The sequence below is a fragment of the Ascochyta rabiei genome, chromosome 11 (genome assembly GCF_004011695.2).
Source record: "Ascochyta rabiei chromosome 11, complete sequence".
NCBI lineage: Eukaryota > Fungi > Ascomycota > Dothideomycetes > Pleosporales > Didymellaceae > Ascochyta > Ascochyta rabiei.
Window position 1 is genome coordinate 1,304,235 of NC_082415.1, and position 12,723 is coordinate 1,316,957.

Sequence of the window (12,723 nt, forward strand, 5' to 3'; positions counted from 1 at the left end):
TAGCAGGCCAGGGGATGGTTCCATTCCGTCCTGTCACGGCTACCACAAGGGTTGTATTGAGTGTATTGGGAAGACACCGACGATTCTTACAGCAATTCCACGTGTTCATTGGACTGAAGACGACGGACATGTTTTGCAAGATATGAGATGTGACAACTGACTGTCAGTACACCTGTCAGTTCTCATTCAATGAGAATTCAATCGTCAGCTTGTACATATTGAGAGCCTAACGACTGGTGACGAATAGCCCGCAGCACCAGCTCATCCTCTTACAGTACCTCCAAGTTGGCCTGGCTCACAAACCATGTGCCATTATTTGTATCAAGAGTGATGTTGTTCTGCACGACTTTTCCAAATTTAAGACTTCCACTTTCGACGACTCCTCCTGCCACAGGTCGTTGCAGCTTGTTCTCGCCAGCAAGGACGGTGAAATTCGCAATGGGGATCTCCCATCCGTTTCTGGTAACAACAGTCGGCAGACCAAAGAAGTTTGCATCGACCTTGTCGTGGGTAAAGTGGAGCTCAAAGTATCCACGATAGTACAGGTCCTGCCATTGGAGCTCATCGTTCGCGTTTTGGATCCACGAAGAGTAGTTGTTTGCAGTAGCGAGACTGATGTTTGCACCGTATGGGCATGGCGAAGTCACAGCACTACCGGCGAACTCGACACCAATGCTTCCGCTACCCGTGCTCTTGTTGTACTCCTTTTCGCCCAACCAGACAAGGTCGCTGACCCAGGAAGCGTGGCTGTCACCAGCAAGAAAGATGTTGTTGTTGATGTTGTTGCTGTATAGGTGATTCAGAGTGCGGTTCCTGTTCGCTTGATATCCGTCCCAGGCGTCGTAGTTCAAAGGGTTATCGTTGCCATAGGCCGCTGACTGGTTTACGCGTGAAAACACGATCTGCGAGCCTATCACTCGCCAGGTGGCACCGCGCTCAGCCGACTCTGAAAGACTTCTGTAGAACCAGTTCTCTTGGCGGGAGCCCATGAGTGATCGTCCTGCGTCGTTGGAAATTTCGTGCACGTAGTCGGTATTCCAGTAAAGATCAGTTATTGAGCGGTCGTACTGCCGAGTATCTAACATCGTTAAGTCGACTAGCTTGCCGATGGAGAACGAGCGCCAGATACGGAGATTGTCGTCCATGTCCACTTGCCTGATAGGCATCCACTCGAAGTATGCGCGGACGGCATTCATCTTACGTTGATCTACAGCAACGCCTACACCATCTTTAATGAAAGAGTCCTCTGTGTTGTTCAACTCAGCCTGAAGGCGTCAGTATCCCACTTGAAAACATGCTGAGAGCCTAATTGTACTTACCATACCGTCACGGTAGGTGTTGTCTGCTACTTCGTGGTCATCCCATACAGGGATCCAAGGAAACTTCTGATGACTCTCGACAAGATCCAAGTCGGTGCGATAGGTAGCCAGACGCTTGCGGTAGTCGTATAGACTGAAAATCTCGCGGTCGGGCAGAGGAATACGTCCCAGGCTGTTCCCCCAGCCATAGTAGCCGTTCTCGTATTCGTAGATATAATCACCGAGGAAAACTACGTAGTCCACTGAGTCCTGTAGGGTATAGTGTCAGCAGAAAGTACACACAAAATGCTGGCTAGGTGGCGAACCTTTCGGGCAACGTTGCCGTACGCATTGAAAAAGCCGAATGGGTAGTTCGCGCAACTGTAGACAGCGATTGAGACATTTGTGATGTCGTCGTCCGCGTTTGGTGTTGTTTTTGTTCGTCCGAGTGGACTCTTGTTGCTCGAGTTGCAGACGTTGAATTGGTAGTAATAAGTGTTGTACGGTTTCAGGTTTTTTGCTTCAACCTGGAATATTGTTAGTTCAATTTCCACCGGGCGATTGCTGTCTAGCTATGATCGTTGAGTATTCATCGTACCTTTACAGTAAAGTCGACGTCTGAGCTAGTGTAAACCTTGCCAGACTCCACCGTGCTGGTGAGATTCTGGTCTGACGCGACCTTGTACTCGACGCAGATTGGCGACTTTGATACGTGAACATATTTCTCGTTATCATGGTCGTAAAGTGAAGCATATCCAGAGACCGTCAAGTTCGACTGCGAGTTGTCACTCTGCGGCGCAACACGAGTCCACAATATGACGCTGTTCGGGTACGGGTCGCCAGACGCAACGCCGTGAGTAAAGTTCAAGGATGCGGTATCGTAGCTGGACTGTGGGTCGTTCCTCTTGACAACTCGATGGATGGAGATGCCGAGCCCGGGATGGTGCTCAGACGGGGAACGATAGTTCAGGTTCTTCGACCAGCTGGCAATGGCGGTCGACGCCAATGGCAGCAACGATAGAAGCTGAAGTTTCATGATGGAGCTCGACTTCTAGGACAGCAGATAGCAGAACCGTGGTCAACCCAACCTACAGAGTAGAGCTACCGGCACGCTGGGCCTTTTGTAATCCTTCCAGAACTACAGAGTTTCTAAGCTCCGCGATGCTCCATGAGCCGTTGCCCAGTCTGTTTTCCGCATCGACGCGTCATTTTTGCGGCAACGGGAGCATTATGAAGACTTCACGGATCACGATACCAATCAAATATCTCGGTTCTGGCACGGTGGGCCAGGTTGCTAGAGTTAAAGCCGGGGCGACAGCTGCGCAGACTGGAGACGAAAGCGTCCCGTCAATCCACCAGCGGAGATAACTCAATCCTGATTTGCTGTGGATCAAGACCTCTTCGGCTATGGCTCGAACGCGCATAGTCGTTGTGGGGGGGGGGTTCCTGGAATCAGCAAGAAACGTGGACCGAAGGCTCCAACTTCATTGGTAGATGACAACGCGGGACGAAGAGCTTGACAATGCTTCTGCCTGCATGAAAGAGGAAGGTGCGAAAAGTGTGCAATTAGGTAAACAAGAGTAGGCCGAGGGAGCCTTATTCACAAAGCTTTTGGCTCCTTGCTCGCAAAGTTTCGCGATGCCAGGTTCGTTATTGATATTCTTTGCCAAGCTTTACGTCATCCTTCATTTCAACAGTGAGCGAGAGCTCTAGTCTTTGCAGCAATGCCCATGATATCGACTCACCTCGCAACAACGGCAATTGCAGCCATATACAAATCGAAGCTGACCCTCCTGCTCTGTTGTGTTGATAGCTAGTCTCAGCATGTCTAGCGTCGCGATACAGTGCGTAAACCTGGTCCGTGTGCATGTCATACCCAGAGAGAGCGAATCAACGGCAGAACTGTGAGCCACAGGAGGCATTATGATCTGTCTGCATCGTTCGGATGATTGAGACAAAGAGTAAAAAATAATCTACCAAAGTCTTCAAGAAGCCTGCTTCAACAAAGTCAGAAAGCACGTTCCATCAGCTACATACTTCCGTCACCCGAAGATTCAGGCCCCCATATCCACTTCATCTCCTGGCCCGCTCACACGCCTTCCAAAACCCTTGGAAATCTTCAGGTCGCATCACACGAACACTAACGCTTCAGGTTCAAGACATCATGTCACATCCCAAAATCGCTATCATAGGCGCAGGGCCTGGAGGATGCATGCTCGCGCGCCTGCTGCACCAGTCCTCAATCTTATGTACTATCTTCGAAGGGGAGACCTCTATCAACTATCGCTCTCAAGGCGGAACCCTCGATCTTCGAAATACCACAGGCCTCGCAGCTGTCAAAGCTGCCGGACTCTGGGAGCAGTTTCAACAACACGCACGCTATGATGGCGAGAGTCTCTTAGTAACTGACAAGACCCTGACTACGTGGGTGCGTCGAAAGCCAGGCAGCAAAGACGATCATAGCAAGCTGCAAGAAGCGCCAGAGATCGATCGCGCAGTGCTAAGAAAGATGTTGATCGAGAGCGTGCCCGCTGAATGCGTGAGGTGGGGATGGAAGCTCGCCTCTGTAAGAGAGACAGCCTCTTCGGGTCTGGAATTGTGTTTCGCCAACGGTGAAGTGATATCTGGATTCGATTTAATCGTCGGGGCAGAAGGGGCATGGAGCAAGACACGAACCCTGCTCTCGCCCGACAAACCACATTATTCAGGTCTTGGGGGTTGGAGCATGCAGATCTCAGATGCGGAAGTGGTTGCACCGGAGGCGTATACCTTTGTGAACCGTGGCAGTATCTTTTCGTACAGTGACGGGAAAGGAGTGGTTAGCCAGCAACTTGGTGACGGAAGCATCAACGTCTCCTACTATGGACCATACCCTGAGGACTTTACCGAAAAATGCGGGTTTGATGCGGAAAACCTAAGCATTGCAAAGCGACACATGTTGAAAGAGCTGGAAGAGTGGGCACCTCAGCTGAGGAACCTAGTTGAATCTGCAAACGATCGACTCGTCTGGCGCAGTCTCTACGAACTACCCGTCGGTTGGACGTGGCCACACAAGAAAGGCATCACGCTTCTAGGTGATGCGGCACATGTTATGACGCCATTCAGCGGGATTGGAGTGAACGCTGCATTCCACGATGCGGTGGAACTTGCGAAGCAAATTCTCGCATTCACTACATCAGAGGAACCCATGGACCTAGATGGCTACATTGTACGCTACGAGAAGAAAATGCTTGAGCACGCACATCGAGCTCAAGCTCACACCGAGGGTTCAAAGACAGATATGCTCCTAACACCTGGCGCGCCACGAACTACCATTGAGTCATGGGTCCTGAGGCATATCAAGGAAAGTGCTCCAGCTTGGGCGCACCCACTTCTGACTGTCCTCGTGTACGCAGGCTATTGGGTGTATAAATGGTTCGTTTGAGTATGGATGTCAAGTTCACACAGGTGGTAGGGGTGGGGTTACTCTATGTCGATTCTTCATCTCCCATCTCGTTTATTTTCAAGTAGGTTCGAACTATTGCTGGTTCCAAGTGGTCAAGATCCTTACCCCTAATTAGATTTCGACTCTAGTTCAAGATCAATTTGTCTAAGGCACCGCATTTTGGAATATTAGCTAGTAGCAGCTAAATGTAGCGAAGGGTATAGCAACGTGGTCCCAACAGTTGTCTTCTCTAGTGTATCTTTGAACCCAGTGGCTTGGACTCCTCTCTCGATCTGATCTGAATGTTCCATAGGCGGAGTGAAAGCCTCGATAATGAGCCAATAGAAGCACCCCGGAGAACAATAGCAACGCTAGATCTTCGTACCCCACAATCCAGACATCCAGACCGCGGATCAAGACCTTGAAGTCGTAAGAATGGGGAGCTCTTTGATAGGCTCTAGACCTTGACAAATGCATCGCAGGAAATGGAATTGACAACATCGCGCTCGAGATGCGCAACCAATGCGCCTGCCTTTTCGGCCCCAGATCTGCAATCTATTGTGGGGTATAAACATATAAGTACACATTTCTACCCGAGGGCAGGCAAAGTACGAAGCACCTCACTGGAAACCGCAGGAACTGTTCTCATCTCAAATCACGTTATCACCCTGCCGACACTAAACATCACTATGTCTAAAAGCACCGGTTCATGCCTATGCGGCAAAGTAACCTACGAGGTCGAAGGCGGGCCCTTGAACAAGGCACGTACTACCATCCGCCTTTCTTCTCATCCCAGGCCAGCTGACTTACTCAACTTCCACAGGCGCTCTGTCACTGCAACCAATGCCAAAAGAACAGCGGTAGCGCCTACACTACGAACATTGTAGTTAGCAACGACTTCTTCAAGTCTACCGGCAAGACAAAGTCCTATTCGACAAAGGCAGAGTCTGGCCGCGTTGTCACATTCGTCTTCTGCCCGGAATGCGGCTCCCCCTTGTGGCGCGAGGGCGACATGGCGCCGGATGCGAAGGTGGTTAGAGCGGGTACCCTGGATGAGGCGAGTGCGAGGAACGACGCGAATCCGCTGGCCGAGGTGTACACGGAAAACAGGGCTGAGTGGTTGAAGGAGCAAGTGGACACTAAGCAGTTTCCTAAGATGTTCTGAATGGACGAAATGTTGGGGATCTGAGTTTAGCGATGGTTGCATGGTCACTGCGGGACATTGAGTAGTTGCGTGGCTGTGGAGTTGAGATTGTCAGTCGCTGTGTCGAGCAGATTGCTTGCGGATTAGTGCCGATTGTTTGTAGAGAAAGGCAAAGGAACTTCGTTAGTAAATGGAGCATGTTGCCAGAGAATCTAGCTCTACCTGCTGTGATCACGACTTTAGCAAAGTCCGAAGATTGAAGTTCAAACATAGCACTGTGGCCATAGAAGCTATCATTTCCAAGCGATCTTCACATACTCCTGAACATCAGCCCACAGAGTCTCTGGTCGCTCCAATGCGGCAAAGTGACCACCTTTATCATGGCTCTTAAAAAACACCAGATCTCCCGTCTTGGCCGCCCAAGCTTGTGGAGTGGGGCAGAGTTCGTAAGGAAAGTACGAGTATCCGATCGGTTTGTTCACATACTCCGTTTTCTTCTCCTGCCGATACATGTAGATTGATGTTGGGAAACAGTCCGTGAGCCAGTATAGCGTGATGTCGGAGAGGATAGTGTTCAGTGACGGGGTCGTCTGGGGGTCGCTCCAAGCGAGGAACTTCTCCTAATGTTGATCAGTAATATCTTTGGATACAAACAGCTTGTTTGACTTACTCCAATCCAAGCGAGCTGCGCGATAGGCGAGCTTGCTATTGCAAACCCAATTGTCGCGGGCTTCGTCCCGTGCTCCATCGCATACGCCATGCCCTTGGCGAAGAACTTCTCCATACGTTTCAATCCCTTTTCCTCCTGCTCAGTAAGCTTGTCGTCGTCACTAGCATTCTCTTGGATTCCGGTAATCAGCATGAGATTCAGATGCATGCCCTTACACTCGTCGTACGTTGCTGCTAACACACGGGACACCATGCTTCCAATGTCACCGCCCTGAACAAGGTACCCACTCGAACCAAACCCGAGAGAGAGCATAAGCTTGTGGATAACCCGTGCAATATCTATAGTGGACCAGTCTTTGTCGTGGGGCGGATCTGAGGACAGAGTAAATCCTGGGAGTGAAGGTACGATGATGTGGTACGGAAGGTCATCCGGCGTATGCCTCTGCTGCAAGAGTTCCATGAGAGGCACAAACTCGAGGAAAGACCCGGGCCATCCATGAAGGAAAGCAATGGGGACTGCGTCCGATCTGGATGAAAACAGTGCAGCGAAGTGGACTTCGTAGCTGTTGCCATCATCGTCTTTGATCACAGTCTTGTAGTTGGGCAGAGCGTTGATGCGATCTTCTTCTTTTCGCCTGCACAGGGTCAGATTTTTGGATCCTCGCATAGAACTGTGGCATACCAGTCGAAGTTTTCCTGCCAATACTTCTTCGAGTCTACCATCCATTTGCGTGTTACGCCAAACTCTCCGTCTTCTCGCTGGTTCTCATATGTCTCTTTCGCGATGGGGCTCAGATTCAGTAAAGTTTTGAAGTCTTGAAGCTTCCCATCCTCGATATGCAGCTCAAATGGTGTGGGCTTCTGGCTTGCGCCTGCTGGCACGTTGCTGAACAGCTTCGATGGCGTCATGTTCGCGTAGTGTAACACAGGTTGATGTGGCTTATGCGTGCGGGGTTCTTCATAGTTTACAGGTTTTATGTATATTTTTGAAAGGTTTATAGGGGAACGCGAAGATTACAAATGCACAAGAGACGTTGTGTGGTTGTGACAGTTTACACGCGTGTACTCTGCATGTGGCAAGCGCTGATTGGTGGCTGATATACTGCAAACGCACGACGGACCGACCGCCTCAATTGGTATTCAATAGCGGAGAGGTTCAAGAGAATTCGTCAACTTTTCTCTTGATACGACCGCTGGTAAGCATAAGATGCACAAAAGCGCGGTAGTATAAAATGCAGAAAATGAAGCCCTTGACACAAGGCAAAGTGCCATCGTGATGATATGCACACAACATGCGGTCAGAGTTGTCAACAGACAAAATTGATCGACGTTTTGATTCGTGAACAGACCAACCGCTGGGACTTGCACAGCTCCACGGACAGCGGTATGCAACGTGCACGCCCAAAATGGTATCAAACAGGCGATCAATTTTGTTTGTTGACAACTCTGCATGCGGTTGTCGACGTCCTATGAGGACAAACGCAATGTCTTTGCGGCGTCGTCGGTATTACGGGCTTCTGTGAGAATGCTCGGTTCTGTCTCTGTCTCCGCTTAGGCATCAGGAAGGTAGTCCACGCCATCATCAACGCTGACGTTGTTGTTGGAAACGTCGGGACCAGCACAAAGACAAATGAGTCGAGGCCAAGAGTTCCAAACGGGGTTTTCGGTGGAGACGTGTTTAATTTCACTGAACGACAGGTTGCTGCTATTGTTTGCGCCAAAACAGACAGCTTGCTGTACTGTTGCCAGTACATATGGCGAAGTAGACCCTCAAGAGGATCGGGACGGGCGTCTTGGCTGTCCCGATGACATCCTCTAGTCGTGGAGAATACGACACAACTGAACTGTATCTTCGAGTACTCCAGTCACCGCCGTTGCTGGCGTCGTCGTCGTCGTCGTCGTCGTCGTCGTCGTCGTCGTCGTCGTTGTGTGCACGTTTGCTCCGTTTCACTGCAGACATCGAGTAAGCGATCAACCAAGACCAATCAAGACCAGTCGATACCAGTCGACACCAATTGAGAGTAGGCTTACCAAACTGAACCGTGTATCGTATCCTCATGAGCGGCGCGTTATAAAATTTATTGATTGTCTCCTTGAATTGTGGGACGCGGTTGTCCCATTAGCGCGACGGGCCATTGTCTTCGGTGACCGCTGTCCACCAGACAATCGATGGACTGGAGTAATTAGAACGAGAGGTCGGATGAACGACGCCTCAGTCCGTTCCAAAAAATCTACACTATTAACGAGAATGAGTGCGTGCGACAAGCAAGCCCTCGTAGTTGGGGGGGATAGCACGACTTACTATGGTGTCTGGCGTAAATATTGTGAGTGGAGAAGGATGATAGGGGTTCTCAGCTGTATTATTCAGGTATGTTAGGCATAAGTTAGTTTTAATACTAGTTTCATACAGATCTTAGTACATTATATATCCTCCCTACGGGTCAATTACTGCCTAGCATCTATCCTTCATTGTCCCCACTAACTCCTTAAGAAGGTAAGGGGTAACTAAGTCCTAGGCCTCTTGTACGATACAACCTGTCTCTTAGTAATATTAAGAAGGTTAGCGATAGACTTGTATGTGAGGCCAGCCAGCCGTAGAGTCTGTACTTAGAGGCGTTAGTCCTGTAACAGGTGGTGCCTGTGGATAGGTGCTAAGGGCTTAGAGGGGTGAGTTAAAGACTCTGTAGGGGGGGTAGTTAGAGATAGGTTAGCACTGTATTATATACAAAATTAGGTGGGATTTAGTGTAACTTGGTTAATAGAGCTGTTCTGGCTTATCCAATAACCACCCCTGTCATCCTTCTCTACTCACAATATTTACGCCAGACATCATAGTAGACGTCCAAACGTGGGTTCGACGGACTCGTGTTAGTCAATGAGGCAAAGGCTAGTGACGACGATGACCGCAGCGGTGGAAATATCTTAGTTCTAGACTCGCCGCAGCCTCGGTGGACAGGAGGGCGCAGGTAGAAGCAGAACTTGAGAATTGAAGCAGAAACTCGGGTATATTAACAGAAATGTAGCGCCCTATGTAAGGATTCGCGAGCTTTCGCTCAAGCGCACCTTCCCAAACCAGACAAGACTCTCTCCACCAACGAGAAAGCCGCTTGTGTACAAATATCGTAGACGCCTGCCCAAAGACAGCGTTTATTTGCTGTGGGTGCTGACGAAGCTAGCCCTTCTTGCCTCAAGAACGGCATCCTCGTGTGTTGGAGGACCTTCGTAGTTGGCCTTGCCCCAGACAAAGTACCAGAGGGTAGAGACGAAGATGACGGCAGCGAGAACGACGGAAGCGTAGTTCATCGAGGTAGATGTGACGGGAAGGTAGGTAGGCATGCAGAAGAGAGGAGTTGCCAGCGCAGACCAAGCTTTGAAAGTGGTCAGCGTTTTGTATACAGCATGCACGTGCGTCGACTTACCAATGGCAACAATATTGCAGAACAGACCAAGTTTACCGAGGTAGAACTGGCCCTCAACCATCTGCTTGCGGCCACCAAGCATAGAGCATGCGATGGGCGCGGCGTAGCTAAGCGTCAAACAAATGACACCGACGCCAGAGAAGGCGTTGAAAGCGGCGGCAGCGCCGAAGTAGATGAGACCAAGCGCGAGCTGAACCACCATGCTCATCATCATAGCATTGACAGGAACGTCAAATTTAGTGTTGACAACTCTCCACATTTTGTAACCGGGAATACCACCATCACGCGCGAACGCGTAAATGGCGCGGGACGAAGCAGTGGTGCAGCCAATACCACAGAACAGGCCGAGAACCATGAGCGGGAAGAGGAGACCAATGGCACCGCCCGAAGAACCAATGGCGTCGACAAGAATAGCTGGGGTGGGCTGGCCTGACAGGAGTCCAGCGAGGTATTTCTGGTCGGGCAGTACGAAGACGAGGGGAATGAGGAAGACGAGACCGCAGATTGTGTTGAGGATGATGGTGCCGACCATAGCCTTGGGGACCTGGGTTGCGGGGTGACGAACCTCTTCGCACATACTATATTCTAGTCAGCAGGTGGACAATTGCGATTTGGAATTCACCATGTCTTGTTAAAGCATGTGTCGCAATGGGAAAGAGAAGCCGCTTGGGTAGCATGAGGAGGTTGCTGTGGGAAGGCTGCGTTGGAGAACTGCATGGGGTGAAGTGCTTGGGCAAAAACTGCGTGTCGCTCTGGAGAAGTAAAGGGCATGCTCACGAGACAATCATTCCGGTCGAAGAGGTTGCGTAGGCTGCTTGGAGAAGTCCGACCATGAATGACCATCCAGGGACCCATCCGGAGTTGGAGGTGTCGAGTTCGGTGAAAACGTAGCGGGCGCTGTGGCGACCGTTCTTCGCAATGGCAAGCACGCACACAACAATGGCGATGACACCGGCAAAAGTCCAAAATATGGCAAAGGTCTACGCTTGGTAAGTAACACGTCCATGCATGGTCAAGAGGGGATCTCACGTCGAGCCACGGAAGCCATTTGTTCGCGAAAACACAAACAACGTTACACAGGAGTGTAACGCCGAGGAAGAGCAAGTAGACCTGCCATGTTGTGCCCGCGAAGATGCCGTTCCCTGCTTCATCGGTGAAGACGTTGATACATGCCACATAGAAAAGAGCAGTAGCGAAGTTGACGGAAAGAGTAATCGTTATGTTGCCGACGACGAAGCACCAACCGCAAATCCATGAGGCGATCTTCCGGTACGAAGGAGCCGCCAACATGAAAGTTTGGTAGTAAACGCCGCCGCTGGTAGGATAGACACTGGTGATTTCTCCTAGCGATGCTGCGACGCAGAGGATAATGAGGGAAACGGCAAGCCAACCCCAGATAATGGTAACGGGACCTCCGTTGACTACGGGGTAGTACAGCGTGGTCGCCAGTCCGTAGGGGATGGAGGCCAGAACAAAGGACATGAAAGCGACCTGGAGAGTCGATCTTGAGCGTACGAGCTCGGACTTGTAGCCCATGGCGGCCAGAAGATCGTCGGAGTCGTTCAGAGCACCCTCGGAAGGAGCCTTGCCCAGGCTGACTTTCCTCCCCTTCTCGGAAGTGCGAGGAATAACATCGTTCTCAGCGGCATACGCATCTGACTGCGTGCCGTATGCATGGGCGGTACTGGCCATGGTGGGCGATGGTGTGGTGGTGAGGGAAGGGGGTCCTCTGGTGCTGTCGTGAAAAGCTGTGCGACCGAACGGGGCCCACGCGAACTTTGAAGGGCTGCAGATGGACGTCAGACCGCGCCTGGTCCAGCCCCCTGCTAGCCTGGTGCGGACGAGCTGCGCTAGCCGGCGCACGCGAATCTGAGTTGGGAGCCAGTGTCCGCTCTTGGTGTGTGTTGGTGATCGGATGAACCTGGCTGGTGCTGGGATGGCGCGCACTGGCGGCACCACAATCACCACTGGAAGGTCGGCCGCAGCTATCCAGTCGATTCGCCTCCCAGGGCTTCTAGAAGTGGGACAGAAGACGTCAAATTTTCCTGCTGTCAATGCCGGGATTCAAGTCCTGTCCAGGCGCCACCAGGCTCTCAATTTGCACTGCCCACGACTCGACGGAGCCGTGCACGGCAATGAAGATCTCGACGTCGAATCGGAGAAAGGTCCCAAGGCAAAGGTGGAGTGGTTGCTGGGTGGTCGCCGGGTGGTCGCCATCACCTTCGTATCACACCTGCAGCCAATGAACATGGCCGAGGCGGCTGACTCGGTTCAAATTGTCGCAAACGTCGCAAAGATCCTGCCCGGTGGTCGCGTCAGGGTCTACTGATAGCATGTGATAGGCTGTGATAGACGAGCCATCGTAGTAACGGCAGCTGAGCGAGAAAGGGACGTCGTTTGAAGATGAGCGGCAAGGTGTGCATTGTGGACGCCTTGTTCAATGTCGCTCAACGACTTTCTCGCTGGGGATGAGCTCGGAAAGCGGCGGACCTAGCTGCGCCCACAACTGTCGAAGGAAGTCTCGGCCAGCTGCAGAGGAGCCCCAACGCTATAGTTGATAGTGAACCAAAGCGCGCATTCGTGAATTGGAAGTCCAGTCCAGCTTAGCACTTGTGGTAGTCCTCTCAGTGACGTCACTGTCTGGGTTTATGATATTTTTGCGCTAGAGAAGCCACACAGCCTCTATTCTGCTACACCTGACCATCCCTCCCATACAACGTTTACGAATTGACCATGTCGCGCGACACAGTTGCGCATCCGCATCCTCTA

At 51.2% G+C, this 12,723-nt stretch overlaps 6 protein-coding genes across 6 annotated transcripts, besides 5 other annotated features; 2 read left to right on the top strand and 4 right to left on the bottom strand.

Moving 5' to 3' along the window:
* Positions 1 to 269: 269 nt before the first annotated feature.
* On the bottom strand, positions 270 to 2,334 carry EKO05_0007023 (Alkaline phosphatase; the record flags this gene model as incomplete). Its single annotated transcript, XM_038940657.1, has 4 exons — positions 270 to 1,265; positions 1,320 to 1,568; positions 1,625 to 1,825; positions 1,897 to 2,334. 4 exons carry the CDS (start codon positions 2,332 to 2,334, stop codon positions 270 to 272), a joined length of 1,884 nt encoding a protein of 627 aa, XP_038797549.1.
* Positions 767 to 790: a tandem repeat.
* Positions 791 to 799: a tandem repeat.
* A 1,128-nt stretch (positions 2,335 to 3,462) lies between the features above and the next one.
* EKO05_0007024 (uncharacterized protein) lies at positions 3,463 to 4,722 on the top strand (the record flags this gene model as incomplete). Its single annotated transcript, XM_038946281.1, has 1 exon — positions 3,463 to 4,722. The coding sequence occupies one exon, from the start codon at positions 3,463 to 3,465 to the stop codon at positions 4,720 to 4,722; it is 1,260 nt and encodes a 419-aa protein (XP_038797550.1).
* Positions 4,723 to 6,159: 1,437 nt separating this feature from the next.
* EKO05_0007025 (uncharacterized protein) lies at positions 6,160 to 7,444 on the bottom strand (the record flags this gene model as incomplete). The annotated part of the gene is made up of 3 exons (XM_038940890.1): positions 6,160 to 6,486; positions 6,537 to 7,170; positions 7,218 to 7,444. 3 exons carry the CDS (start codon positions 7,442 to 7,444, stop codon positions 6,160 to 6,162), a joined length of 1,188 nt encoding a protein of 395 aa, XP_038797552.1.
* Positions 7,445 to 8,240: 796 nt separating this feature from the next.
* EKO05_0007026 (uncharacterized protein) lies at positions 8,241 to 8,594 on the bottom strand (the record flags this gene model as incomplete). Its single annotated transcript, XM_059636940.1, has 2 exons — positions 8,241 to 8,485; positions 8,567 to 8,594. 2 exons carry the CDS (start codon positions 8,592 to 8,594, stop codon positions 8,241 to 8,243), a joined length of 273 nt encoding a protein of 90 aa, XP_059492923.1.
* Positions 8,417 to 8,461: a tandem repeat.
* Positions 8,595 to 8,834: 240 nt separating the features above from the next.
* Positions 8,835 to 9,105: a mobile genetic element.
* Positions 9,106 to 9,227: 122 nt separating this feature from the next.
* Positions 9,228 to 9,372: a dispersed repeat.
* Positions 9,373 to 9,682: 310 nt separating this feature from the next.
* On the bottom strand, positions 9,683 to 11,646 carry EKO05_0007027 (uncharacterized protein; the record flags this gene model as incomplete). Its single annotated transcript, XM_038940784.1, has 4 exons — positions 9,683 to 9,903; positions 9,955 to 10,532; positions 10,732 to 10,934; positions 10,984 to 11,646. The coding sequence occupies 4 exons, from the start codon at positions 11,644 to 11,646 to the stop codon at positions 9,683 to 9,685; spliced, it is 1,665 nt and encodes a 554-aa protein (XP_038797554.1).
* Positions 11,647 to 11,869: 223 nt separating this feature from the next.
* On the top strand, positions 11,870 to 12,283 carry EKO05_0007028 (uncharacterized protein; the record flags this gene model as incomplete). The annotated part of the gene is made up of 1 exon (XM_038946283.2): positions 11,870 to 12,283. One exon carries the CDS (start codon positions 11,870 to 11,872, stop codon positions 12,281 to 12,283), a length of 414 nt encoding a protein of 137 aa, XP_038797555.2.
* Positions 12,284 to 12,723: the final 440 nt, after the last annotated feature.